Source organism: Euwallacea fornicatus, chromosome 1 (assembly GCF_040115645.1).
Source record: "Euwallacea fornicatus isolate EFF26 chromosome 1, ASM4011564v1, whole genome shotgun sequence".
NCBI classification, from domain to species: domain Eukaryota; kingdom Metazoa; phylum Arthropoda; class Insecta; order Coleoptera; family Curculionidae; genus Euwallacea; species Euwallacea fornicatus.
Window position 1 is genome coordinate 1062834 of NC_089541.1, and position 27833 is coordinate 1090666.

General features: G+C 39.8%; 1 protein-coding gene across 2 annotated transcripts; it reads left to right on the plus strand.

Annotated features, from left to right (window-relative positions):
* The first annotated feature begins 3751 nt into the window (after nucleotides 1–3751).
* Nucleotides 3752–27719, plus strand: LOC136340959 (EGF-like domain-containing protein 2). Of its 2 annotated transcripts, none has more exons than XM_066285493.1 (12): nucleotides 3752–4416; nucleotides 15159–15210; nucleotides 15281–15457; nucleotides 20537–20696; nucleotides 22466–22549; nucleotides 23611–23741; nucleotides 23796–23932; nucleotides 23989–24143; nucleotides 26552–26630; nucleotides 26686–26848; nucleotides 26901–27090; nucleotides 27150–27719. In XM_066285493.1, the coding sequence occupies exons 2-12, from the start codon at nucleotides 15175–15177 to the stop codon at nucleotides 27356–27358; spliced, it is 1521 nt and encodes a 506-aa protein (XP_066141590.1). In that variant the 5' UTR covers nucleotides 3752–4416; nucleotides 15159–15174; the 3' UTR covers nucleotides 27359–27719. The 2 variants fall into 2 exon arrangements, with proteins under 2 accessions (XP_066141590.1, XP_066141582.1); XM_066285485.1 differs by lacking the exon at nucleotides 3752–4416 and adding an exon at nucleotides 11148–11497.
* Nucleotides 27720–27833: the final 114 nt, after the last annotated feature.

Here is a 27833-nt window from a genome sequence, read left to right on the forward strand (position 1 = left end):
TAATGAAAAGAGACCGTAAATGCAAGGATATGTCATTGAAAAGATACCAATAGGTGCTAAAAAGAAGAATCTCGCGGAGCATTTGAGTCAAAGTGTATTAAAGCCGAAAGCACCAAGCTGGACCTGCTGTTTGGTTCCATTCGTCGAAGTGACCAAATACTTCGAAGCACTCATGGGAACGTTGATGACGTTTTCGGGGGTTTGAGTAGCACCTTTGTTCTGAAGGCATTATAGACGTTTGAGGTTCACAAAACTATCGTGAGAAAGTCATTAACTTTTAATGAAGAATGTTTAATCTGTGCTATACTATATTGAAAAGTATTACCTGTAGGATCACGCCAGGTTTAAATTTAATTGAAGTGAGCATTAGATTAGTTATGCCTTGACGGTATTAAAAGTTTTTCGTACGGAATGTAATGAAGTGCATTTCTGACTGGGGATCGTAATTTGCAATGCCACCTTTTTTTTCAGTTGAGTGCCAGGGGAGCAGCTGTGAAACTTGACTATTTTCGCTTGATCGAAGAGACTTCCTACCGAATTTCAAAGCTACTGTTACCGATGTGCTACAATGCGCATAAAAAACAACCCACACCTGTTAACATCTGCTAATGGTCTGGAAAATTGATTATTAGTCGTCAGAAAGAGCATTGTTATTGTGCTTTCCACGCCACTGCAAAATAAACCTTAAAAGCAAACGAAAGCGCCGAGGGGCAATTATTGTTTTTACTCTGATACAAATGGCACTCATAAGAGGTTAAAAGCCCGTCCATAATAATACGCCGATAACAATTCCCATAAAGTATGGACAATAATAATGGCATATTAGCACTTATTCTAAGAGTCGCGCGGACTTGCATTTTGCACTCTAACGAACGTAAATTTCGCACCTTAATTATTGCTCTAAGACGCTCGTTATTAAACTAGAAATGGCCGAGGCACTTAGAGACGGAGAAAAATCGGAGGCGTATTAACGTTTTCATCGGAGAATGCACGGCCTCCTCCCATAAAAGCCGCCGGCTAATGGGGTGTCAAAATTGCCGGGCTTTGGTGGTTGTTCGTTAGGCACTCTACGGGGATAATCATACGGAATTATGTTGTTACGTTACGACCATAAAGCCCTCGTCAGGTTTAAAGCGGTGAGCAATAAGGTTTCTCCTTTGAAGAGCTCTTAAAATCGCATGCAAAATGCTAAAGTAGATGGCGTAAATCTAGTCAAATCTATATTAAAAGTTCCTGGATGGAGTGAGCTACGGGGGGCTCTGTCCTAGCCGCATTCCTTACAACTTCCGGTCGATAATACCGATGGCGTCCCTATATTGTGGAACATTTTCGAATTTTCTTTTAAGTTTTTCGGCCAGTTCTTCTGCGCAAAGCACAAACGATTAGCGCACGTAGCGCAACAGCTAACCACCGGGACGCTAAAACGATTTGTTCGGGGTCATGCAAGGAACTATCATTCTTTACGAATTTCAAATTTCATCACTCCTATTGTGAGGATCTGTCGTAAAACTTACCTTTTGAAACGCCTCAGCAGCATCTGCACCATAATTCGCCTCTGACACTGTCGGAAATAAAGATAAATCCTTGAAATGTTGCAAAAAAAACCCTCAGGAACAGCAAAAATCGATCAGACGGATTAAAATGGAGAAATTGACATAATGGCGGAACGAAACAAAAAGCGATCGGTGCTGTGATAGGCGAACACGTAGGGGCTTTTGTTTTAGTTTTCGTCGAATCGTATTAAGAGCACGGCGGGGTGACGCACGCAGTTACACGTCGAAAACCAAAAATGGACTGTTGCTACTCCGACGGCGCTATCAAACGACAAATTTTCTTTTGTTATAATTGCATTTTGTAATTGTCTCGACTGAATATGAGCATTGGTATTATTACGGAAAGATGAGATCAAGACAGATAATATCATTATGCGTTATTAACTTACAAAACGGGTTAATATAGATATCTCCTTTTGCAATTTCAGCAACAACGGATTAAAGGATGCTTTTTACCAACCTTTCACGGAATAAACGGTTTCATATTCTTTAAACTATTTTAAAGAATATATATTTTCCATTACACTATGTGTTAAACGTCTTCATATTACACAGAACTAAAAAAAAAAATGTAGCTGAATGTTTCCGACTTAACGCAAATTTATTTCCCAAGTGACATTTTATTAAAAGTGGCGTAAACGCGCCAACGAGCTGTGTTAATAAATAATATAATAAATTGCTAAACATTTGATTTTCGTACCGAAAATTGAAAGTAATAATTCATCTCCAAAAGTAAGGCGAAAGTAAGAACCTAACAAGAAAACTGGCAACACTGCTACGAATTTTTCAAAAAAATGTCTGAATAACGTAAAACTTTCGTTCCTCTAACTGCAACGGTATAAGAGTTATTTGCATAAAAAAAACAAAACCGCCAAATTCGTCTTTTTTCGGATACCTTCGTAATCATTCCGAATTTGCCCGGTATCAAAACAGATTCTTTATTTGCGCAACTTTTTACTCAACTATCTCTTAGCACTTCCGAGATTTCCACGCTGATCACCCTTACCTGAGAAAGACTGTAGAGAAACCTCTGTGATTTCATATGAGCCTTTACAGGAATTTCTAGTTTTTATAGGAAATTTGGAAATGGGAGCCAAAATCAAATTTTACAAAATTTAACTCAAACGGTATTTTATAAGTTTGCCACAATGTTAAGTTCCATCTGGTCGTTTTCACTTTTGGCAATTACGCAAGCGCATATTGCGCATCTCTAGGAATTTTTCTAATTTATATCCTTTCGCGGTCCGGAGCGACATGGGTAGACGTGGCGAAACATTCATAAACTGATTTCAAAAGTGAAACATTTGTCATACATTCCACATTACGTATTTATGGGTTTTATTTCGCCTCTGCACCGACCACGCACATGTAATAATCGTAAGTTTAGAGTTTTTGAAATGTTGTTACTGAACGACGCCCAATATAAAAAAAAAACAGGCTTCAACCTCTTTTGTTTGGAAATAATCAAGGCAGCAGATGACTTGCCATTAATTGTCAAGTTCATCAAGATGTGACCGACGTTGCCATATTGCAAGTGTCATATTTAGGTTTCTTTCTTTAGGGAATTTGCGCCGCATCTAGGTTTCAGCCCGTTTGCGTCCCGAGTATTTGCACAAATCCTGGATATAGTTTTTGGCCGAATTCTAATGTAAAACGTGGCGTACATTTGTTCCTCTAAATTCTAAGGATAACCTCCCACGACATAATGGCAACGATGTATCGTTCTCTTGTTTTCGAATAATTATAACGGCGGGTAGCATGACGTTTGATGTCAAAGTACGATGAGTATTGCCATACTGCGGTTATAGTAATAGATCTCCTTTTTTAGATTTCTTTTAACCTGCTTTGAAGCAGACAGTAATGCGAGGACTTATGAGGCATGTCCCAATCCATCTGTCCAAATCGACTTAATAAGATCGTCTTCTGTGCACACACTTCTATCGCCTACTTCTGGGTGCCAGTTTCGGAACGTTCTAGAGGCCGAGATGCTTTAAGGATTTCTGAGACCGAAATTTAAAGGATATGTGATTTCCGCTCACCGAAACGGGACGCTCATAGAAACAGGACGCTCACAGAAACGGGAAGCTCACAGCAACGGGACGCTCACAGAAACGGGATGCTCACAGAAACGGGACGCTCACAGAAACAGGGGTCTCGTTGGGAACCATAAACGTCCCTTCTAGAGCAAACCCTTCGTCCTCCGCGATTATAATTGTGAATTCCTTGAGCGTCCAGAAATCGGGAAAGTGCACGGGTGCGTCGAAAGCGACGACCACCGCGTGCCAAGCACTCTGACACTTTGCAAATACCCGGCCATTTTCTCCCATCTGCCGAAGGCACTTTCACTAAGTTTTCATTCTGAGGTACGTCACTGAAATCCACTTAAAATCCTTGATCATATTTCACCGACGTTTTGAATATTAATTAACACACGCAGCCATCATTAACTTCGCTCTCATTGAGAAAATTGCTCTTTGAACGTGCAACTGCTTCAGTTCGAAAATCAATTTTCGCTGTATGGGTGTTAATCCCTCGAATTTGCATTTAATGGGGCTTCGCCAGAGGCCGCAAGAACCGAGATTTTAATCACCGCCGGTTGACAAAAACAATAAAGGAAAATTAACGACGCGGAGGTGAAAAAATCGAATTTAGCATGGGAATCCGTCGAATTATCCACACCGTGAACTGTGCGAATTCGTTTAGTAAAGGTGGAATAGGGCAAGTTCAAGGCACTGGTCGCAGTTAACGACATTTTACATAACGGACAATGGAAATTATTTCCTTAACCTGATTCGAAGCTATTTCGAGTGACTCAGTTGAGAATCTGCCTCACATGGGAGCTGCTAAAGTTCACAACTACCTGGTGAGTAATAAAGATGATTTGTCGCTTGCAGTGGTGCAATCACGAAATTAGATCAGGACCGTTTGATGATATGCCCATGAACCGCACAACTCCGGTCTTCGTGAAATTTGATCCGCTAATTAAAGGTACTGCTCTAGGTACCGCTATATCATTTTCGCTCTATAAAAGAATGAACATTAATTATTATTTTTATTATTCCCAATATCTTTATTACGATATTGCAAACATGCCGTGTTCACGTTACATGCATATTTGCAGATACAGGGTGTTTCCGAAGCACCGTCCGTAGCTTCGCTATTTCTTATGGTATTAAAAAAAAAAAGTACTCATGAACGTGCGGCTGGAAACGTTTAGAGTGCGAGATACAGGGTGTTGAAATTAAAAAAGCACAGTGAAAGGCGGGAATAATGACGTCAGTTGCAACGCCAAGTCACATAACGGGCGACAATTCGAACGTTCGGTCGGATTTGCATTTGAGCCCCGGTAAAAAAGTCCCTTGTGACGTCTGCAAGAAGGGCATTTTTGCTGGTTTGCTTGACGGGAATAACCACGCTACGGGGTATAAGATGGAGTAGTATAGTAATCATAGTATAAAGTCAGCATTGCCGGCATCCTGTGAAAAGTCTTCCAATCTGGTTTCAAAGGCATTTTTTACAGAGCAGTACCTCGAGCGGCGCTATGAAGAAATCTCAGAAAAATTATGTTTGATGCACCAATGAATGGTCGCAGTTTTTCTGCGATTTGCATGGAGAGCTGCTAAAACATCGCTTTTTCGAAATTTCAGTCTCTTTTTTGCGGAATTTCTAATCGAATGCTGCCAGTGTCGCCTTTGTATTGCCATTACCATAAACATACAAAAAATGAATTTCTATAAGCCATTTGCCGACACTAAGCAACTAAAACTACGACAAAAGGATTCGTTGACTTAAGCCGTAGAGTTGTTGTTGGACGCCGTGTCCATTGCACGTATTCGGCTTGTCTGCGTTATTGTAAGACATAAAATTCTGTAGGGAAAGTCAGCGACGAAGCCACTAGCGCACCAGCTGCGGTGACAGAAAGCTTGCTCGAAGTAGTGTTGTCAGAAACTTGAAAAAATCACCAGAATGAAAAATTTTTTAAACGGGTCTTTTCTACAAAATGATCCCGAGCAAAACTCGGAAGTTTAGAGGAGAGAAGCTCACAGGTGGAGAAACGTCCAAGGAAAGAGTTCCGCTTTTTGTTGTTAGCGATGTGACAGAATCAGAAAAACGTAAGTTGATTGTTACTGAAAAATCGAAAAAAACCCTCGCTATTCTAGAGATCCAAGATAAAAGCGATGAAGACGCCGAGGGTGGTGGAGATTTGAGGTCGCCATCAGCCGTGGAAGCACTGCGGGCCGCAGGAACTCTGAAGAATCTGAAGGCTTCTGAACGAAATCAGTTTCGTGGAGGGGAAAACAATTGAGTTGATTTATTTCATCTTACGTTTCAAAAAACAAATAAAAATTTATGAATATATGAATGAATAATGCGTTTTTGCCATAAATATGTTACAAGTTATATTAAATTATTTACTTCTTGGAGTATTTAACTTTTTGAATAAATTTTCGTGTTTTTCCATGTTTTTTTAATCATAAAAAAAGTTTTGACGTAACGATCCTATTTACTCAGTCCCCTTCCCGTCGCTGTATTCGACTTCCACTGTGTATTACTACTTAAATTAAATTTGATAGAGTCAATGTTAGATTTTTTAAATTTTACGTTAGTGAAGATCCGAATTTTTAATTTAAAGTCAATATTTTTCTGTCGCCAGCGGCGTAGTTACACTTGCAACACAAGATATAAAAACACCAGTTAGTTTTTTTTTTGTTATTTTTGGACTTACTAACACTTTACAACAAAGAAGATTTGCTGATTTTTTTGCCTAATACCAAGCTATTCTCAGAAAACGGCCAGCAACTGCACACAACAGCCCTAGACATAATCAGTTTGGACACTGAACCAAAACATGTTATTTTTCTTCAGTATTGTGATGTTGTGAATACAATATTGCGACAAAATGCCGATTTGATTAACAAAAAACGAAATTTCATTATAAATTTCTGTTTTTTTTTCTACGAAAGTGCATTTTTTCTAAACGATTTGGTAAATAAACATAACTGAAGTTGCTGGAACGACGAAAATCTTCACTTATCTAGCGAAGGTCACACCCAGTGGCCCTAAAAAATAAACGTTTCAGCAGGAATTTTGGGAAACAGCATTGTCAGACTATTATTTCTTAGTTTTTTTTAGTGAAATTTTTGGTGAGGAAGCTTATTTAATTTATCGGAAAATGCTGTCGATTCTCTTACTAAAGAAGCATTAGGAAACAAGATTAGCGAAAATGGCCGCTCTATGTTGGAAGAGAATCTAATACACTTTCAGCAAAATTGGCCACCCCCCATTATGTAAGACCAGTGCGAGAGTGGCCTGACGAGATGGTCCCAGGTAGGTGGATTGGCAGGAAAGGTGCACTAGAATGGCCGGCAAGACCTCCTGACTTAATGTCGCTCGGTTTTTTTGCGTCGGGGATACGTTGAATTTGCAGTTTACAAAACGGTTCCCAGGGATGTTAATAATTTAAAAAATCGAAGAAATGCAAAACGTCGAAAGGTTTCAAGGGAAACTGTGAGGAGAGCCCGGGAACAGCTCGAAGGAAGAGTACACCTTTGTTTAGAAAATAATGGGGCAGTACTAGAGCATTTAATATATTACTTTTTGACTATGTAATTATTCTTTTTTTTATAATATATGCGGCTTTTGTCGAAAATGCATTGAATTTGATATTAAAAAATCGAATTAGCCAGTTGCATTTGATTATTCACAAACTTCTCGAAAACAAACTTTATCAATTTTATAATTAATTCCATGAAAATAATGCATTTGAAATGCCCTCTAATACGAGAATCGTATCGAAATGGGGTGCCATTTAAGCTTCCCAAGTTGGGGTGGCTAGAGGTGAAGAGGTGTGGGTGAAATTAGGCCTGCTGCTGCCAAAAATGTTTATCCTTACAATTCTTGAGATCCCCGCGAACCGCGTTTCAATATTTTTTTTCGTTCTGAACTTATGGAAAACGTAACATTTAAATGAACACACTGTACATAAAAATTGACCCTACGTAGTTCCTTTATCAAAATCGAGGTCAAAGTGAAACTCACACATTTTTTATGTCAGTTGTTCTTGGCAGTATTAACTGTAGTTGCATGGCTGATTAAGTGTGAATCCTAAAGGGCCTTCGTCTCTCTTCATATTTATACAGGGTGGCCCGACGAAAATTTCGCACCTAAATTATCAGCGTTTAAAATGGGAATATGTAAAAAGGCTCGAACCCACCAATTTTGATTTTGATTTGGGCAATTTTTTATTGTGTTTTCAACCCTTGCACTTCATCCCCCAAACAGGGGCGACAAATCCCTGAAAAATTCTAATCGGAAGGGGTGTCGAGTGATAAGCGTAGTTTACCAGTTGCTCAGGACACTGGTAAATCACCCACCGGAGCCCGAAATAACTCGAACATGGAACTGCACCAGCTGCTGAAATCATAATCGCAAAAATGCCAGAGCGACCAAATTATCTGCTTGGAGAAAGATATGTCGGACAAACTTTCTTATTTTTAGTCGCATTATCCGAATCTGCAAAAAAAGGGGGTCGCCATTTGAAATTCAAAAGTTAACCCCGACTCGACCCACATGGAGGGTGGGGGGGAATCAACGTTAGCACCAATAGATTTCCCTCTCAGAATGATTAAAGCCTGATACTAAACATTTCGTTATAGACAGCACTATTCGAGACATTTCGATATTTCAGGTTATATGTGACACCTTGTATATTTGTTCCTTGTTGCGTTATTTCCAAGGCTCGATTTGCAAAAACCGGTTTTTGATGTTTCCACCATGCTGCAAAGTTAAATGAAAAAAAAAAACGAATTTGAAAAATGTGAAAATACAAAATGGCGCCCATGAAAAAAATGTATGATGGCAGTCAGAAATCGAAAATTCGGAATTCAAGTATGATATCACTACACTGTCGAAGACAAAAAGCTGCAATGATGAGGCGCCAACCGTTTTGAATGAGCTCATCAACTAAGCTCGGGGTAAAATAAAAATGTTTTTTTTTTATAGTTTTTTTCCAATATCTCCTAATAACGGAGATTTTTCAAATTTTAAGGACACAACATTGCCCCAATTTAACCGCTCTTGTATCTTTTTTGGTCGGGCCCCAGAAACGGACACCCTGTATATCGTCGAGTTCTCAGCGCAGCTTTCAACTAGTAGGTAAACGAACCAAATTTCTTCACTTTTACTATCTGGAATTTTTAGGTTTCCCAGTTCTACGATGGGAAGCGCTAATGGGTTTGTGGATTTTGTGCGGGTGTAAAATCGCGAAAAAGTCGCATCACCCACCGCCGGCAGCGCAAACCACCAACTACCGCTGAATGAAAATAAAGCAATTTTCTTTAATTAAACCGTATTATTTCAAAACCCCAATGATTTCACGGTGGCCGGCAAAAACACACACATCACGCTCGTTTGGATGTGGATGGAAGAAGTAATAATACTTCCTCTTTCGCCACCGCGAACCTTAACACACTTTTGGCTCCTCTTTTATCGTTCATCTTCAGTGCGGTATCCGCCGTTTCATCATCAGAACGATACACGCCATTATACAGCCCATAAAACTCTTAAAATACAGCACCTGTTTCCGAGATATTTTCAGGGTTGGCGTGGTTTTTAACTCGACGCGCGGAATGTTTCCACGTGCCCGACTTTAATGTTGTTTACGTCCATCAATCAACGGTTTATAAAGTTATTTGTTTTGTTATTCCACTTATGCATGGGAAAATGTGGCAACCTAGCGCGATTTTCATTTATCTCTGACGTTCGAAGGGTCGAACGGCAATGCCTGAAAAAAGCACTCAGATGTTTTTTCACGTCATCGTCAGTCCGAGAGAAAAAACCATCGACGAATTCATTCAAAAACGCATTTGCAGTTGTGGCGCTTCGGGGATCCGTCAGCCAGGCAATCTTCTACCTAAGGGCATTAATCAGAACTGATATCGCTGTTTTCGTCACTTGTCTGTACCGAAATATAGCTAGACAGAACTGGCAGAAAGCGACGTTGCTCTCTTTCATCGAGGTTTTAGGAATTTTCCTTCGCTGCTTAAATCCAATTTTTTAATGTATTTTTTATCTTTCCAGTCGTGTTATTATCACGGTTCTGTGATCACTGAATGACAACGTTAAAACTCTCCTTCAGAATCACGATTTTCATTTGTTTTAGTGCCTACCAACGGTCAGATTCGAAGAACAAAAATGAAATCTTCGATAGAAACCTGATTGCAGTAAAATAATTTCAGAAGTTCTTCAAATTTGTAGTACTCCGGCAACACCGCGTTGTTCTTGTGTTTGTCTTGGGGAAACATTAATTCCCCATTATGGCCGGGTTGAAATGACAGAATGCAACGATGTCAAGGTTCACGCGTGTATTTGGGTATAGATATCGTATGTTCGCCGGGCACTTGTTCGAGAAGAAATTCGAACCGCCATTACGTCAAAATGGAGGATGTGAGGCGTTTCAACATTTCAATAATACGATTTAAGCGGTCTCGTTAATATAATAAGATGACGGATGGTATTGGGGAAATGTTACGTATGTTGCATAAATTATTAAAGAAAAATCGCAAGAAGACGAATGAGTATCATTATTTTAAACGTCGATTAGCCGGAAAAAATGGGTCTTATGATGCTTCATTTCATAGCTCCCAGCGAAGTCTACAATCCCAAAACATGACGTCAGCATTTTTCTAAATAATACAGAATGGCGACTTTTTTTTATAGTCTAGCTTGGCCGTTTTTTGATTTTTATGAATAATGAAATTAACTCGTAAAATGGTAAGTGGGAAAATAAAACTCTTCATCATTTTTACGGTCCAGCTTGTCCACTTTTGCCTGCTTGATAGCCGACGAACTAAATCTAATTAAACTGGAAATTGATCCATTGTATGTTTTGGTGTGTAATGGCGAAAATGATTGTGCACGGGCGTTACGTTTCGAAAATGAATAAACGAAAATTACGGCTTGGGGCACGTACCATTTTGAGCCTCTCAAAGGGTCGACTTCGGCATTTTTGCTAAATATCTACGAAATGGCGGAGTTTTTTTTTGAGTTACTTTTCCAGATATAGAGACATAACCTGACGAACAAAAAAAAATCTTATTTCATTAGCAGTTGCTCTACCTTAGGTATCCCCAAGCATTATCAGCATTGCGCTTTTCTACTATCACTATAAAAATCATCATTGCTGACACAAGTGACAATCGGCATTTGCGCAAGTGACAGAGAGGGTGACAAAGGCGACGTTGCCATATTGAAAATTTGAACAAATGGAAAAATACAAGTATGCAGGCATTGTTTTCCGAATCTGTCGAACTTTATGGTTCGACCGCAAAGGATCTTCAGCCTACCTCACACTGATTATCACCTTTGTTTGAGAAATATAATAGACACCATAACGCACTATTACACACCAACGAAGGACGCGACCTTACCATATACATAGGGAATCTTACCTTGTCCCTCGTCCGAAGACTTGACCGAACCCCATTGGACCTCATGATCTAATCTGAGCTCTGGCAAAAAAATCGAAGACGTGGTTGAGGTGGGGGAGAGAATATCTATCGGGCTGAGACCCGAGGAGCGCCATTACGACCCGAAGAAGACGTGGAAGAAGAAGCACGTTTTCTTCCTGCAAACACTCTTCGCGCTCTCTGATTCACTTAATTCGTTCGCGCGGCAAAAACCGTTCTTTCAAACAAATTACTTTGTCGAAACCGTAAACATTGTGATAAACTCGACAGAGTAAGGACAACAGCAAAGATCATTTTGGTTAATCGTACCACATAACTCGGAGATTTGGCTTTTTTTCTGGAGATGATTGACGCGGCTCTTTTGCGGTAGCGTCGGTTATTTTGTGCCGTGTCCGGTGGCGCCTTGAACTCGTTTCGGAACTTTGCATGTTGGTGGGCCGATTTTCCTTTTAGGATGGATGCGATATCTGCCCTAAGGTACGTAGTAATCGTTGGAAGCGTCACATTCCAGGACCATTCCCAAAACTTTAACACGCTTTAATGATTTTTTTAGAAATGGTGACAAAATGGCGAACAAAATTTTTTTTACTTCCTTAATGTTAACGGTATTGGTATCGATTGTTTTTTTCTTCTACGAACCCATCGGATTAAGAAATTGCTGGTGATAGTTATTATGAAATTGCCAAGATTACGCATAATGCGAAATTCGAGGTTTGTATTTTTAGATCTCGCAATCAGCAGGAGATTCGATTTTATTGTTCCAGAATTGCACTTTCATTTAAAAAATATCCAAAATTTTCGCAAATATTGTCGTTAATTTTTACAACATGTCGAATGTGATCATTGGGTTGATTTCCTTAATTTTGGCGTTATCAAATATAACGATTATTCTCTTGCTTAAAATCGTCAAATTAAGGACTTTCCAGTGACATCTGCTTTAACGTTGCGAAGTTTATAAATAGCCTAAAATTCGAGGTTCCAGCCTTAAGCGTCTCGCTAACCGTGAGACGTTCAAAGTTGCCGAATGCTAAATTCTAAGCCGAAGAACTTGCGCAAATGTAAACATAACTTTGTAACACTGGACAAAATGGCGAATGCCAATTTTGTAGTTAATTTGCTTCATTCCGGCGACTGAATTGGTTGTCGTTTCTCCTATCAAATTGAGCGTGTTACTTCGACATTGCAGAAGGAAGAGTAGAAGTTCGAGACTCGCACAGTGCGGATCTCGGCAGCAACACGAAATTAATCGCTGCGAAAATGTTTTTCCCTGTTACAAAAATTCCGCTTCCAGTAATTTCATGCAGAAAATTTCTAAAAATTTTCGCAAAATGTCGAACGCACTCTGTTTCGTTCAAACGGAAGGGAAATGACGGAAAGTGAATTCTTAAAACTGGTCACATCCATACGTCCCTTGGTTTCGAGCAATATCAATTAACGGTCACAGAGTGACGTCAAATTAATCACGTAATCTATCAATTGTTTCTGAAGGTGTCGACCATCTTGTCGTAACGCACTTGTCGAAGGTAGCGATGGCGGCAGCGCATACAACTAGTCTTGAATTGTTTTTTTCACTTGCTGAAACTACGTAGGGAGGTTAAAACCAGGCCTTACTTTTGCTTTTTTCCTGTTTATCCGATCATGACAATAACATAATATAATACTCAATCAAAATCTCATTAACCAGAATAGAGCAAGAAAAACTCTTCTTCTGATCCAATTATCGCTTGCCCTCTCCCTCTCTCTTCAAATCGCCACTGTCGGATCGACCGAATGGGTTCACCTAGTAAACTACATTCGCTTGAAACGAGCAAACAAACAAAAAGTGGGAAAAACAAGAAGAAAATTACACGAAGATTATCGACGACGATAACATGAGGTATACAAAACGAGTGTGCGGCGGCATCAGCATCCGTTTTCAACACTTCTTAAATGCGCGTGCTAACCGCTTAGAACGAGATGCCCTCTGATAATGAATGTTATTATTAAAAGCTCGTGTAATAAAGTAGGAGGTTTAAATTATTGGACGACAAATCATTTTCTTGCCACCGTGCGTGAATATTATTTACATATTCGCCCTTCTCTTTTCTGCACCGAAGGGAAATTTCTATCAAGAGTTTATGGTAATTTTATTGGCTTCTAACGGGAGTATTTGAAAGTGTTCTGATTAATACTATTTGCTTGTTTTATGTTGAGTTCCTGTTGCTAGAGGTTTCATGTTGCAGCAGCCCGCATATTCGGCTCAGAAAACACAGAAGTGTGCTGCTCCTAACAGCGTACGAGGCATAATAAGCGTCAAACCTCCCATAACAATAACTAAAAAAAAAAAAAAATCAAGTTTACCGCTCTGCGAGGTTAAAAGAAGGCTCGTTATAAGATTTTAATTGAACACACTCGTAACGAACCTCTAGACCCCAACAGAAAAGTGGAGGAACCGTTCGCTTTGGGCCCCTATAATTGCCAAAAAAAGCGCGTTTGACATTACCGCAATCCAATAACAAACTGCAAATGTAGCAAGTAAGGCGTGACTTCATTAAATAATTGTGTTTGGCAACACGGCGAGCTGCAGTTGTTTTTATTGTAATACCGGATCCGCATGCGTGTAAAAATGACAATGTAGCCCAACCGAAAGTGGCAGATGGCAACGATCGTGCAGCTCGAGGTAAAAAACGGCCCTAAGTACCTTGGTACCAGCAGACCTTTATGCAAAGTCTATTAGCAAAATACTTAAGGACAGAAGGAGAACGCGTCTCGAAAAGTATCCAGAGATTATTATACATGGTCAATATTGATCTAAATGGCATTCGTTTCAAGTACCATCGAACTACCGACGTTCTTACACTGGTTCAAGTTTACCATCAGCGTAGGCTAAAAACGTAATGTGCATTAGGCATTTAAAATACCACACCAGTCTGAAGAAATCTAGAGATGAAGATCATTGGAGAAGCCCTTGAAATGCGATGGTAATTTCGTGTCAGAGGTCAGGAGGAGAAGAACTAAATTTGCCGATTATTCTAACGGGTTTTTAAACGAGGGGAACTAACCTGATGGCTTAGTCCGGGAAACTGAGTGGAAAACTTGGTCGTTTTTAGAACGCCGAAAACCTGCTGAAGCAACAAATTAATTGAAGTAAAAAACAACAGAAACAAAATAGTCCGCTAAGCATTCAGGCAGAACTGAAACCGCAGAATTGAGAAGTTAGAAAATAAATCAAACTGAGAATTAAATGGAAAAAAAATAGAAAATTTCTTGCTTATAGGTACATAGAAGCTTTTTAGCGATTTATCAACCTTAAATTAAAATAATCTTGTTTGTCTCGAATAAATCGCGGCATTCGAGTGATTGAGTCTCAATGTATTGTTGGTCGCATACCACCTGCGTGTTCGCTTTCCGGCTATTCGCTCCGTCCTTATCAGGAGCGTGTAGAACAAATATAGAAAATAATCGGGGCAAAAAATCTTCGGTTCTTCTTTTTGAGTCATGACAGGAGCGTATCTTGCTTATTTCAAAGATCTGATACTGAACCACACGACGTTCTAACGAGAACTTGTTCCATGTTGACACTATTTTTGTAATGACAAATATTACATGAAAAAATAGATAGGAACCAGGATGGAAACGTTTTAACGTTGACACATACCTCGAAAAATTTAACATATAAATGCTTCGCATACGCCACTGATCTATAGTTGGTTCCTACTTTTTTTTAAACGTCAAATTGAAACTTACACTAGTAAAACAGGGGCGTAGTAATTAGGAAAAAAGTGCATTTTCCACATTTCCTAACACACCAAAATTCATTAAAAATCTTTTATTGCAGTCACATTATCTGACACGTACATCGGTGACCTCACACCAAATGTACATTGTTATCCTTCACAGGAGCGCCCGCCTTTTAGTTCGGAAATACGCGCTGATTATTCGGAGATCGTTACGTTCTCGCTCCAAGGCTTATAGTGGCGTCACAATGAGCCCCATTACTAATTAATATATTTTGTTGATCTTGGAAGTCTCCCGCTTCCCCATGCGAATTAACAGATCATGATGCGTATTCGTCGACCAATCGACCAACCAATCTCAAAGCCTCAACTAATAATGAATTTATTGTCATAATGCGTAACACTGTTCCTATTTGTTTCAGGAGACGGAACTTGTTTATGCTGATAATATGTCTCCTTTCGACGAAGTTCCAGGTAAATGACGCAATGTGCAGCTTGCTTATGATTGGCGGTAACGCGTCTATGTAACACCATTGTTTTACAGCCCCTTCAGTGCGAAAACACCTCACAAAGAACCTCAGTAGAATATAGTGTCAGTAGCAGTAGCAGCAGTACCAATAACGTTATAGACATAGAACCGCATAACTCGACTGACGTCGAGGGGACTCAGGGGAACCACACCAGAGAAGCCCTGAGTCAAGACGCCAGCGCACCCGATTCCGTAAGTATTAATAATATGCAACAAAAACCAATTTCACTCTTCGACTATCACTTTAATTGCACGTCTCTGGTTTTTATCAGATCACGTTATTAATTTTTCCATTATTCAGATGGATTAGGAAAAGTGGCATGAAAAAGCTCAGTAGCGCAGGGCGCAGGCCTTTCCAATCGCAAACTATTAAATTTATTTTGATAATCACTCGTCTGTTGTAGCTTGTTAACATTGAGGCCAGTACGCCTCTGGCCTTGGCCGGCCCAAAAGAGGGCCATTTTCGATGTATTCAGAAGGATAAGGGGTTGTGACGTCCGAAAGTTCAGCGGCGCACGGGCGAGTTCGCTTGTCAATCGATTTCTTTTTGATAATTTTAATGCGAAATCGAGACCGCTATTACGCCTGCGGCTTTAACCGGATGACGTAGTTAATTTTTCGAACCATTCGGAATAATCAGGGGCGTGTTCGTGGGGAACAGAAGTTTGAATTGTGTCCAAAATTCTCTGAGGGAATTTCGAAAAATGATCTTTCTTTCGGTCGGGAGTTTTCTCTTGCTTTGGGGATGGAGGCGAGGACCAAAAATTCCTACAATCCGACGAAAGGAAACGCGAAACGAGTTTTATAGTTTAAGGTAAACGCGGGAACGTTCGCCGACATTTTAAGAGGAACTGGAAAGGCTGCAGCTCCATTAACGTGAGAGTTGGAGCCTCTGAAAAAACCTATGCACACGAGTATACATATTTGTAAATTTTAATTATGTAATAGCAGTCAATTTCACCTTATACAGTAACAAGGTCGATTGACGGCGTGAAGGACCACCGGGCGCTCTTGCACCGGGACGCATCGATGGTACTACATTAATTACATCCGGTTCTTGTCGCCGATTGAATTATTTAACGATAATCTACGGAAATTAATTAAAAAATATCTCGATTGAGGCGAAGCTAATAACAAAGTTTCTAATAAGGTTACCGGTAAAGTGATATATCTCAACCGGGCATCGTCGGGGGCGAAAACGCCAAGAACTTCTCCTCTACAGTAACGCAATTAGGATGTTTGAATGGCTAATAAAGGCCGTTCTCCATTAAAAGTACTGTTCGCAATTTCTGAGGTAGAATAAGCTAATCTAAAGTTAACAAGCGGTTTCGAGAAATAATTGTAACAATCAGGCCTGTACTCTGTTGTTAGACGGGCACAACTGTAAATCCCCTCGGTTTATCATTAAGATTCCAAAACATTACAATAAGCTGACTGAAAGGCCGGACACTGACGGGATAATGAGTATTTGGTTAAATAACGCGTTTTCCATTGTAGCGCCGAAGAGAATCAGTGAAATTGTCCCGGTCATTACCTCACACGACGTCACAGGCTCACGCGTGTTTCAGGTGGGCCCATCGAGAACGTGAAATTAGGCAAATCGCCCTTCAAATTCAATGTTGGGGGTGCTGATGCTACTGTTGTAACGCACTTCAGATCAGCGCAACGGACAGAACGGCCCTCGACAGAGCAGCGATTTCAGCCCTTTACGGAGTAGGTGGTGTCCTCTAACCTTCGCCCTTCCAATTGGGCCGAGACCGGGTTCAAACTCACGCCGCCCATAAAAATGCCATAACGGCAACTCCACAGCGGTTTCTCCGTGTCTCAAGCCCTTTTTCATTGATCGTTTAGGCAAACTTTGGGGAGAAATTTGACGGGATTTGACGACTTAAGGTGGTCCTTTGGAAACTCGAGGGAAACTGCGGCTTTGCCACCCCCGACACGGCCTTGATGCTGTGTCCACCAATTTCGCGTCTCTTTGTGCAAAACTATTTCTCTTAAACATTTAATTTTACACGGACAGTTTCCATTGGCCGACTTTAATTCGCTGACGATGCGGTTCAACATTTTCCTGCCGAAGAAAATTCACGTTTAATCGCGGCAGCATATTTCACCATTGGTCAGAAGTTGTATTAACAAGATGACGAGCGTCTTGCAACGTCTAATTTATTTTTTTCTTCCGGCCGTCGTAGTGTATTATCAGTTGTCCACGTTACGGACGTATTTAAGCAAAAAGATATGGGAGTAGAGTAAAAGTCGAGTATAACGACGGCGAGGAGGTCGAGTAAAAAGGGTCGTTATATCCGGGCGTCGTTACATCAAGACCTGTTTTTCTTACGATTATTAAAGAAACGTGAAAAAACAGAAAAATTTATTTAAAAAAATTAAATACTCTAAGAGGTAAATAATTTAATGTAACTTGTAACTTATCTGTATTTACGTTTGTGTGGCAATAACACGTTGGTTATTCACATGAATTTTGATTTTTCTTTGATTCCGTGATTTTTGTTCGCTTTTTTAAACGTGAGATAAAGTGAATCGATTCAATTGTTTTCTCCTCCATGAAGCTGATTTCGTTCAGAAGCCTTCGGATTCTTCATAGTTCTTACTGCCTGCAGTGCTTCCACGGTTGGCGGCGACCTCAAATCTCCACCATCCTCAGCGTCTTCATCACTTTTATCTTGGACCTCTGGAATAGCGAACGCTTTGCCAGATGAAACACCGTTTGTTCCCAAGTGAAGGTCGACATTCACAAAACTGGCTCTTAATTCTTGCGACAATGTCAGGTTTGCTTTATCATGGCAAGAGGCGCATCATCTTCTTTCATGCAAAATAATTATTTATCATTCTTGCTACTTCGGCTAAAGGAAGATCGTTCTGCTCTTCAGAGTCGTCAGCTACTGGTGCTCGTTGTAAACCTGCATGTCTAAGACAATTCGTGATTGTTTGGGGTGATGCCCTGTTTCATGCTTTAGGAATAATTAATATTGCATTCAAAAGATTAATAGCACGCTCTTTGTTTTGCTGATTGTTTTCAATAATATTCATTAGTTGGAGCTTTCTAAAATGAACTTTCATTAATCTTATGATACCTTGATCAATTGGTTGCAGAACTAATGCGATATTTGGTGGGAGATAGCGGCCGTTGTTAATATTCTTTAAGTCTGACATTTTTGGATGCGCTGGACAATTGTCTAACAAGAGCAACATTTTTGTTTTTCTTTTTTTAATTCGGCCTAGGTCTTGCAACATTTTTGTAAACAGGTCTGGCGTCACCCATATTTTTCTATTAGACATTAGCACACGGGTAACGACTCAACATTCTCGAAGAGGTGAGGTTTTTTCGATTTTTCAGTAGAAATCAACGTGCTTTTTTCTGATCCCGTCATATTAGTAGCAATGAAACGAGTAACCCTTTTCTGGGACGTTTCTCCGCCTGTGTGCTTCCCTCGTCGAAATCTCGGAGCTTTCTTCGGGATCACTTTGTAGAAAAGACCCGTTTCACCTGCGTTAAAAATCTCGTCGTTCTGGTGATTGTTTCGAATTTCTCACCGCAGAGTTTTGAGCCAGTTTTGGGTCATTGCAACTAGCATACTAGCGGCTTCATCACGCATTTTTCCACACACAATGTTACGTCTTTGCCGGCACCGTTTAACAGGACTTCCTGAGCATTTATACTCCGTGCCTTTACTCATTAATTTTGCAAACTGTTCCGCTTTTGCCTGTAGTCTTGGGCCACTGCTTGCCGATCTTTAACGCCCCTTTGAAATCACTTAAATAACGCCCGATCGATATCCCAGCGATTGGGAAAATTAAATTTTTCCTTCTGCAACAAATTTTCATTCATATTTTCTCGGTTCTTCCGAATTGGAGGATCAGTCTAATGCGATAAACTGCAGCTCGTTTGCAACGGTACTGCCGCTTCAAATCTGGAAATTATTAAGCCTTTCTCCTTAAGGGAAAAAACTTCTCTTCTTCTCGAAATCACTTTTTATAACGTAACAAAATAACAATGACGCAAACAAGCTGAGTATAATACAAAATGAACGCGACCTCTAATTTATATAGTCCTCCTTCGTAGTTGGAGGATCTCCTCGATAACTCCTATTCTCCCTACACTCTTCCATGAAAAATTCATTTATTCGACCCATCCACCGACCCAATAGAAAATATCGACACACGAAACACTCAGATTCTATGGCTTAAACTAACGAACCCCTTTTTCACAGTTTTAGTTGCTTGGTGCCGGTAAGTGGCTCCAAGAAATTGATTTTTTGTGCATTTATAGTGATTGCAGTGTAAAGTCGACGTTGCCGGCATTCGATTAGGTGCTCCGCAAGAAGGGATCGAAATATAATAAAAATAAACGGTGCTTTAGCAGCTTCATATTTACCACAGTTACAATCGCGGAAAAACCGCAACCATAGATATGTCGAACATGCGCGTTGAAAAGATTTTCCCGGAGTTTGTTTGTAAAATCGTCAAAAGCACCGCTTTTTGAGAAAAAGGTCGATCACTATGTGAAGGAGCTTGGGAAGAATGCCGACAGCGTCCAGTTCGTACTGTAATTACTATACTACCATATTTTACACCCTGTAGCGTCGTTGCACAGGGCAAGCAAACCACCGAAAAACGTTTGTTTACGGACGTTAAAAGCGACTTTTCTACGATGGGGCAAATGCAAATCCAACCAAACGTTCGAAATTTCATCGCTGGATGCCGCTTATTGTTAAAACCGACGACTTTCACTGTATTTAGTTACTAATGTAGTGGCTAATGCTAAATACATCATGTCCATGCCAATCAACCATTAAAATCCTCATCTTGAGCAGGTCATGGTTTCAAAGGCAAAAACATCGAACGAACAGAAAAAAAAACATCTTGCCCCCATTAAATACAAATTACCCATGGCAATACATACCTAGTGTCAAGAATAAGTTGGACGCGTCTCGCTTTTATATACGACACGGAAACCTAATTTGCATAATAATTGTCAATCATCTCAACAATGGCAAGAGGAACACAATGAGAATCTCTCAGCAAAGGTCGGACATATTTAGTGCATAAATTCACTATAGTTTCGATTTCTATACAAAATTACCATTATTTGTTATTGACGGACCGACATTAGCATATACATTCTTCCTTTAATTATTGACGAGTACGGCCTTGACCTCGAAAGATACTCATCTCACTTCGATTGATTGACAGGATATGTGGAAGAACCCACGTGAAACTAACGACCTTAAAGATATCATCTTTCAATTGCAGGTGGTGTTCATAGGGGAGAATCCTAATTACGCGCCACTCCCCTCCCTTAGGACTAGGACTTTACCCCATTTAGAGGACGAAGATCCAGATTGGCCTAGTGCCCTGGACACGTGGGATAGAGAGTATCGCAGGGTGCGGTTCAACAATACCAGAGTGCAACGTAAGTAAATTTAAAAAAAAGGTCCGAGTGCACGCTTGAATTTTTCTAAGCGGCGGAAGCTGCGCGTTAATTACCGACCAATCAGCAATAAGTCTCGGGGTGATTTTCCCAGGGTGCTTATGGAGAGGTACGTGCGCGCGCTCGGATACTGCTGATAACCTGATATACATTTGAGCTGATATTCAAATTATTACTTTCTAAAACTAACAGAACCGGTGAAATAAAAGCAACGCAGATTATGTTTACTTATACGTTATCTGCGAGCGATAACCAACCTACAAACCCGATTTCCGTGATTTTGCATCGGTCGTTTAGGATTAATCCCAGTTATCAAATAAATAGAGTTTTGGCACGGTTTAGTGGTTTTCGGCCAAACCCATCGGTAAAGTCTTTTCTTACCGTGATTGTTATAATTTTCGTGAGATAACGTAGTCAGATGCAGGTCAAATAATAATGTTGTCACGGTGTATCAACGTATTTATTTCCACAGAAATCGTAACAGTTTCCGCGTTTTTCTACGGTTAAAAAGCCGATCGGAATCTAACAGGATTTAATTAATGAGCCTGATGAACAGTTTAGGCAGCATTTGTTGTGGCTTTGCGAACAGTGTCCATTGTGCACGTTATTTGAATAGGAATGCTGCTGCCATGAAACTGGGTTAAATATGATTTAATGCTGGGACAGGCGGACATGTGCAGATTACAGTACATTGAAATTTTTCCCTCGTCGTTTGGAGCCGCGTGAAACCCATCCCCTAGATACTCGAGCAATCGTCGAACTAACCTGAACTAACCCAAACCGACAGATCAATTTTGTGCCGCGGTACCGTTCTTAAGCGCTCCCACTGCGATCTATACCATCATGTAATTTTCCCGGAGTTTATACAGTTGAAAAATGCCATACCCAACGAATACCTGCATTATTAATTTGTTAGTAAAAAGGGACGACATAACGTAACTTAGCAATTAATAATTATAATCATGAATGTGCCGAGAGAGCGGCCGAAAGTGGGTCAGTATATTACGCGCTTATCTGACCCCCTGATCTTCGTGATGATGCGGTCATTCTTCGCTTTGCTTTCGTTGCCATTTAGTTACGTAACAATGAAGAGGAAGCGCCTTGTTACGTCGCATTAAACCATCGTTAATTATCCTTCGTTCGGAGGCGATGATTTTACTGTCGTCGATACTGACAATACATAACAATGCCTCACATACGAGATATGTGAGGCAACTGTTATATCCGATATTGAAATTTGAAATCAATAAGGCGCAAATTTTATTAGAATAATTAACGAAATGTGTTGGGAAATTGGAATTATTAATCATTGATGAATTGCTTATTACTATTTAAACAAAGAGTGGAAAATGGTTTCTAATAACTAATTATGGGGCAATAGTACTACGGTTTATGGCACTTAATTCGCATATATTTATTTTTCGTAATCCACGCTAGAAAATTTGAAAAGAAAATCCCTACTACGGTCCTGCGCACCCGGAGCAAAAACATATACACATGCATTTTCCTGTTGCCGGATTGGCGATGCAACACCCTGTAAAAAGACTGACGACCCTGCCAGTACCTTGCGGACAATTTGACAATCCTAACGAGAAAACAACCAAAATCAAACTCGCCCAGTTAATTTAACCCACACGTCCGTCTGCTGTTTATTAATACATTATTATCATTTTGAATAGAACACTGCTCCTCGTAGTCGGTTTATTATGTTTGAAGTGTTTGGCAATGGTTCTCATTGAGTTTTCTTGCAGATATCGAAGCTGAGTGTCAGGACGATTACATGAAAATACGAGTGGCTTTCAATGGGACTTTTGCGGGATTGGTTTACTCTGCAGGTAATAGCTTAGCACTAAGACAAAACACAGTTTCAGCTTTCGGAGACCAATTAACAAACGTCCTCTTTACAGTTCACCCAAAAAAGATTCTTGTCACAATGGCGAACACAGTTACATCGTAATTGTTCTTAATTTTTCTTGCCCCAAAAAAAGAATCCCTGGCCTTAGCGTAAAAACAATCAAAAGAAATTCCTCGGGGTACCGTTCAGCGAAATAATCCGAATTCTCATGAAGCCTTATCTGAAAAATAACTGTGTCACTTTGGCATTTTTTCCTAGCACTAACAATTCCATTTTCCATTGTTGCACCGGGTACTTCCCATGATTAGGCTACATACCGGCAGCCATGGCGTGCCCCCTTGTGCCTCTAAACGAGCTTTTTTCCAACGAACCATTGTTGTTTAAGCATCAGGCAATTATTTATCGTTATGGCGCAGATGGTCCCTATTGATATTTTATTCATATTCTTTTCCCATCATTGGACTCATGTTACGAAATCGTTGTCCCACCGAAAGTTTATTGCTTGATCGTAACGAGTGTCGAATTCTATAAGATTCGAATAATTGCACGTATCGCACGTTTGTCTAAGTTTAGTTCAGATAATAATACATCTTTGCGGGTTGACGTTTTAAGGCCAAAAAGACGGTTTAACACACTCGATTACGTGAACTTTATAACGGCAACTTCAGTAAAAAAGCTGCCTTTTTGCTCAAGTTTATTCAACAGAAAATCTGCGGAAATGAGTTGAGTAAATGCAGTTTTCGTGATTTAGCCGAGAGCAATGATGTTCGGATTTGATTGATGTTTTCATTATAACAACAATAGTATTCGCCATTTTATCAGGAAACCACTAAAATATATTGGCAAAAAAAATCGCTGAATTTACGCAAAGTAATTTTAGTCGACTTCTTTTACGTTTCCCTCGTTTCCGTGGCATTCACCATTTTGTCGGGAAATTATTAATCTTTTTGGTCAGTTTCCTTGTTTTCTTTACATCAACTGCATATCTCGATCAATAATTTAACATTCCCGCGTAATAACATGCATAAATGCCCGTTTCAGGTTACGCATACGACCCGGACTGCATGTATATCAACGAAAGTGGGCGCGATTATGAATTCTACATCCAGCTAAACAGATGCGGAACTCTCGGAAAAAATACGCATAATGAGGACAACAGAAAATCTCCAACTGTAAGTTAGGCCTTTTGGTCGTTTTTGTTCGAAATTGTGGAATTTTAAACGCAGAAAAACTTCATGTGGAATACGGTCACTGTCCAATACAATCCTTTGATAGAAGAGGAGTATGATGAGCATTTTAAAGTGACTTGCGAATACGGCTACGACTTTTGGAAAACTGTGACATTTCCGTTTATAAACGTGGAGTAAGTTTTGATTATTGATCTATGAATTAAGTACTCATTGTGGTCTTGTTCTGTAGCGTTCCTACAGGAAGTCCCGTTGTCTTCACTCTGACACCACCAGAATGCTACATGGACATCAGATACGGGTATGGAACGACTGGAAACAGGGTTACAGGTCCCGTAAGAGTGGGAGATCCTCTAACTTTGATAATTTACATGAGAAGCAAATATGGTAAGTTTAGTTATCTTCCCGACGATTAAACTATCGGTAATGCCACTTAAGTCGATTCATCATTGCGGTTAAACCATTTACTCCTGACATTAGACAAGATAATTGGACACATATTTGATACAGGTAATATTTTCGTTATTATTGGCATTTTATTGCTACAGATGGTCGACCTCCGGACTGTGATCTGCATCCTGCGTATCGTAACGCAAGTGGATGTAAATTTGTAACGGAGTTTCAGCATCATTCCATTGTTTTTTTTGCAATAATAATGTACTGGGAAACATATGTAGAGAAGCAAATTATTGCGTTTCTTGTAGCTAATGAGTACAATGGAAGAAAACAACTGCTCGTTCCTTAAGGGCCATTAAACTAATGTACTGGCAACTTTATCTAGAAGACAATTTCCATGGAGATCTTGAAGTGGACAAATGCTCTGCTTTTATTTCAACGCGTCCGCGGACTTGATTTTGGCGAAGTTTTGGTAAAGTGAAAAAGAGAACTTCGACTTTTGGGCATTATCGACTAATTAGTAATTAACTGAACTGACAACTGATCAATATTCGTGGCAGTTTGAGGAGTTGGCGCCCTTACGAATGGGGGAATTGTAGTTATCGTCGTGTGATAGGAAAGAGTGGAAAGTAATTTCTTTATAAGCGAAGATTACTATCACTTTTTGTTGTAGTAACGTTGGTGATTTATAAGAATAAACCCATTAACGTTAATACGCCATTGAATTGGTGTATCAGCGACCTCAATTTGCATCCGGACCTGTGTATTGCTTTATAATTTTCGGTTTAATGAATGCTCATTTTAATCCATATACTCGATGATGATTTCCAGCATTTCCGTTCAGAAAGAATAATTTTAATCGTTAAAATTAGAAACTTACCCCACTTCGCATTTTGTCCACTAAAAGCTTCATTCATTCTTGGGGTTCTTGTGGTTTTCTCGACTGTAATAGGAGTAGGTCACGGGTTCGCGGACATTGAACCGAACTGCCCTGTTGTGTGTCCGCCCCTGTAAGGAAGAGATAATTTATGTGCAACAAATGTAGCAACTGCTACCCGATTTTTCGATGGAGTTTAAAGTCGAATAATAACAGCCCAATCATCGCAGGACAAGATACTTCCGCCTGGGAGTGAGAAATCCACCCATTTGCATCCAGGATGTTTTCTCGTTTTGAAAATGTTCCAGCTTGAACCAGTGTCCAACAGTAATTTATAATTCCTCGTGACTTATACAGGGTGTTTTTCCATGCGCTTACCTTTGTTATCTCCGAAACGGCAGGGGCTACAACTCCGGTTAAATTAGACGAAAATGGCGCCTTGTAGAGGTGATTAACGAAACCGCTACAAGGTTGCCACATTTACAGTGGTTCGTTAGATATTTGGAAAAATATGAAACTGGTCTAAAACTTCAATCCCTCATATGTCGTGAAGTGTTTGCGTCGGAGAGGAAGTTTAAATTAGAAAGTTTCACAACTTTTTACTCTCTTCAAAACGACATATCGAACGTCACCGTACAGCTTTTAATAACTAAGTAATCGTTATCACTTTCATTATTTTAAGTACGGACCTGGAATTTTAAATCTCTGATTTCCAGAGGGATTTTCATTCCTGGCAGATTCATGTCTAATTTGTTTACATTTTCTTGGTTTAGAAAAAGAACAAACAACTTTATTTGCCGAATAAATGTTAAACTCGTTAGAAAATTGTTTCCATAGGGACCTAGCAAGTAATGCAGTTTAAAAAGGCAAATAAAAAATAGTCTAATGATGAATTATTCTGATTGAAACGTTATTAAATGTAAATAAACTCTACGTGGGTCTGTCAGGAGTAAAAAGCGCTTTGAAAATCTGAAATAAAAACTCCAGGTCCGCATTTAAAATAATTAAGCTGATGACGATAGCTTAGTTATTAAAAGCTAAAAGTACAATGACGTTCGATATGTCGTTTTGTAGAGAATGAAAAGTTGTGAAATTTTGTACTTTAAACTTCTTCTCTATCACAAACAGTTTACGAACTACGAAGGATTGAAATTTTGGGGCATTTTCATATTTTTCCAAATATCTAGCAAAACCACTATAAATGTGGCAATCTTGTAGGAGTTTCCTTAATCAGCTCCACGAGGAGCCGCTTTTGCCAACTTTAACCGAAGTTATAGCTCTTGTCGTTTCGGAGATAGCAAGGATAAGCACACAAAAAAACACCCTGTAGACGAAATTTGGGGAAAAAAAGTACAGATACTAACGCCTGCCCTTGAAGCTGCAACTAAGCGCATTCCAGTTAGTGACTGAGTCTTTATTATGATTCATATTGTAGTTATCGGACGTACTACACGTCCTGCGTAATCAAGATTATCACTCTATATAATGAACATAATAACACACAAAAATTATCAATTTTCAGACGGATTCGACATAGTAGTAAATGACTGCTACGCCCACAATGGAGGCGGCAGGAAAATCCAATTAATAGACGAATATGGGTAAATTGCCCATTAATTCAACCTACGACCAATTAATTTGCTTCTTCATTTACAGCTGCCCTGTGGACGACAAACTCATTTCCCGATTCCGAGGCTCATGGTCCGAACCCGGGGTCTTTGAAACCCAAGTCTTCGCCTACATGAAGACTTTCAGATTCACGGGCTCTCCAGCTCTGTATATCGAGTGCGACGTTCGCATGTGCCATGGCAGATGTCCGGTAAGTTTCTACTTACGTCCAGAAAAATCGGAGATTCACTGGAATCTTCTAGCCCCAAACGTGCCATTGGAGGAATGTTAAAAACGTGAGGAAGAGGTCTATTGCTGAGGGCAACAACGACAGTGGCAGCACTTTGCCAGTAAAAGCGGTAGCGGCATTATCAGAAAATGTGACCCTCCATCAAACTTTAACAGTGCTGCAGGAAGGGGAGAACGATCAGAAGGCTAATATTTCTTATAAGAGTAAATTTGTCCACATGTAAAATACATCAGTAATAGAAAACCTTTCAATGCCATTACAGCAAATAAAATTTCTACTGAGGATCCGAATAACATTTGTCTGAAAACGGGATGGTTTGCAGCTCTTCTAGCTTTGGGGTGTGGAGCTCTGTGTCTGCTCGGCGGAGCCTTACTGGCCATGTGTACTAAAATGCGCAAAATTACCATAGAGAAGGTGCTGACGCCCTCTCAGTTTAGCGGCTACATGAACCATCGTGCAAGCTTTAAGTGAACTTGAAAAATTAAACTTTTGATAGTGTGTGATTCGAGTTATAGTTTTTTAGTTTAGCTCGCAACTTCTTACATACATGGAGAATTAGAAAATGCCTTAAAGCGGCATTAGTGTCGTTTCTTCTTCTTCTGTATGTCTGAGTAATTGAGCCCTCAGTTCCGTCCTCGTTTGCCTTAAGTTTTGAAAGCAGGAGAGTCGCTGCAAACGAGTCGAAGAAATCGAGGGATAATCTTTATGATTTTAGCCGTATTTATTGAAGTAAAGATAGCCTTTTTGTACATAGTTCATCGTCATTTAGGTAGCATAAAGTAGGTAGTTCTTATATTGCAATACTCAGCTATTAAACCATATTGGAAATAGATGAATTTCGAGTTTTATTACTGCACTTCTGAACCTGCAATTATTCCATTGAAACATATATTTTATCGGATTATTTTACGCTTTTTTTGGCCAGAATTGATTTTAATATAAAGGA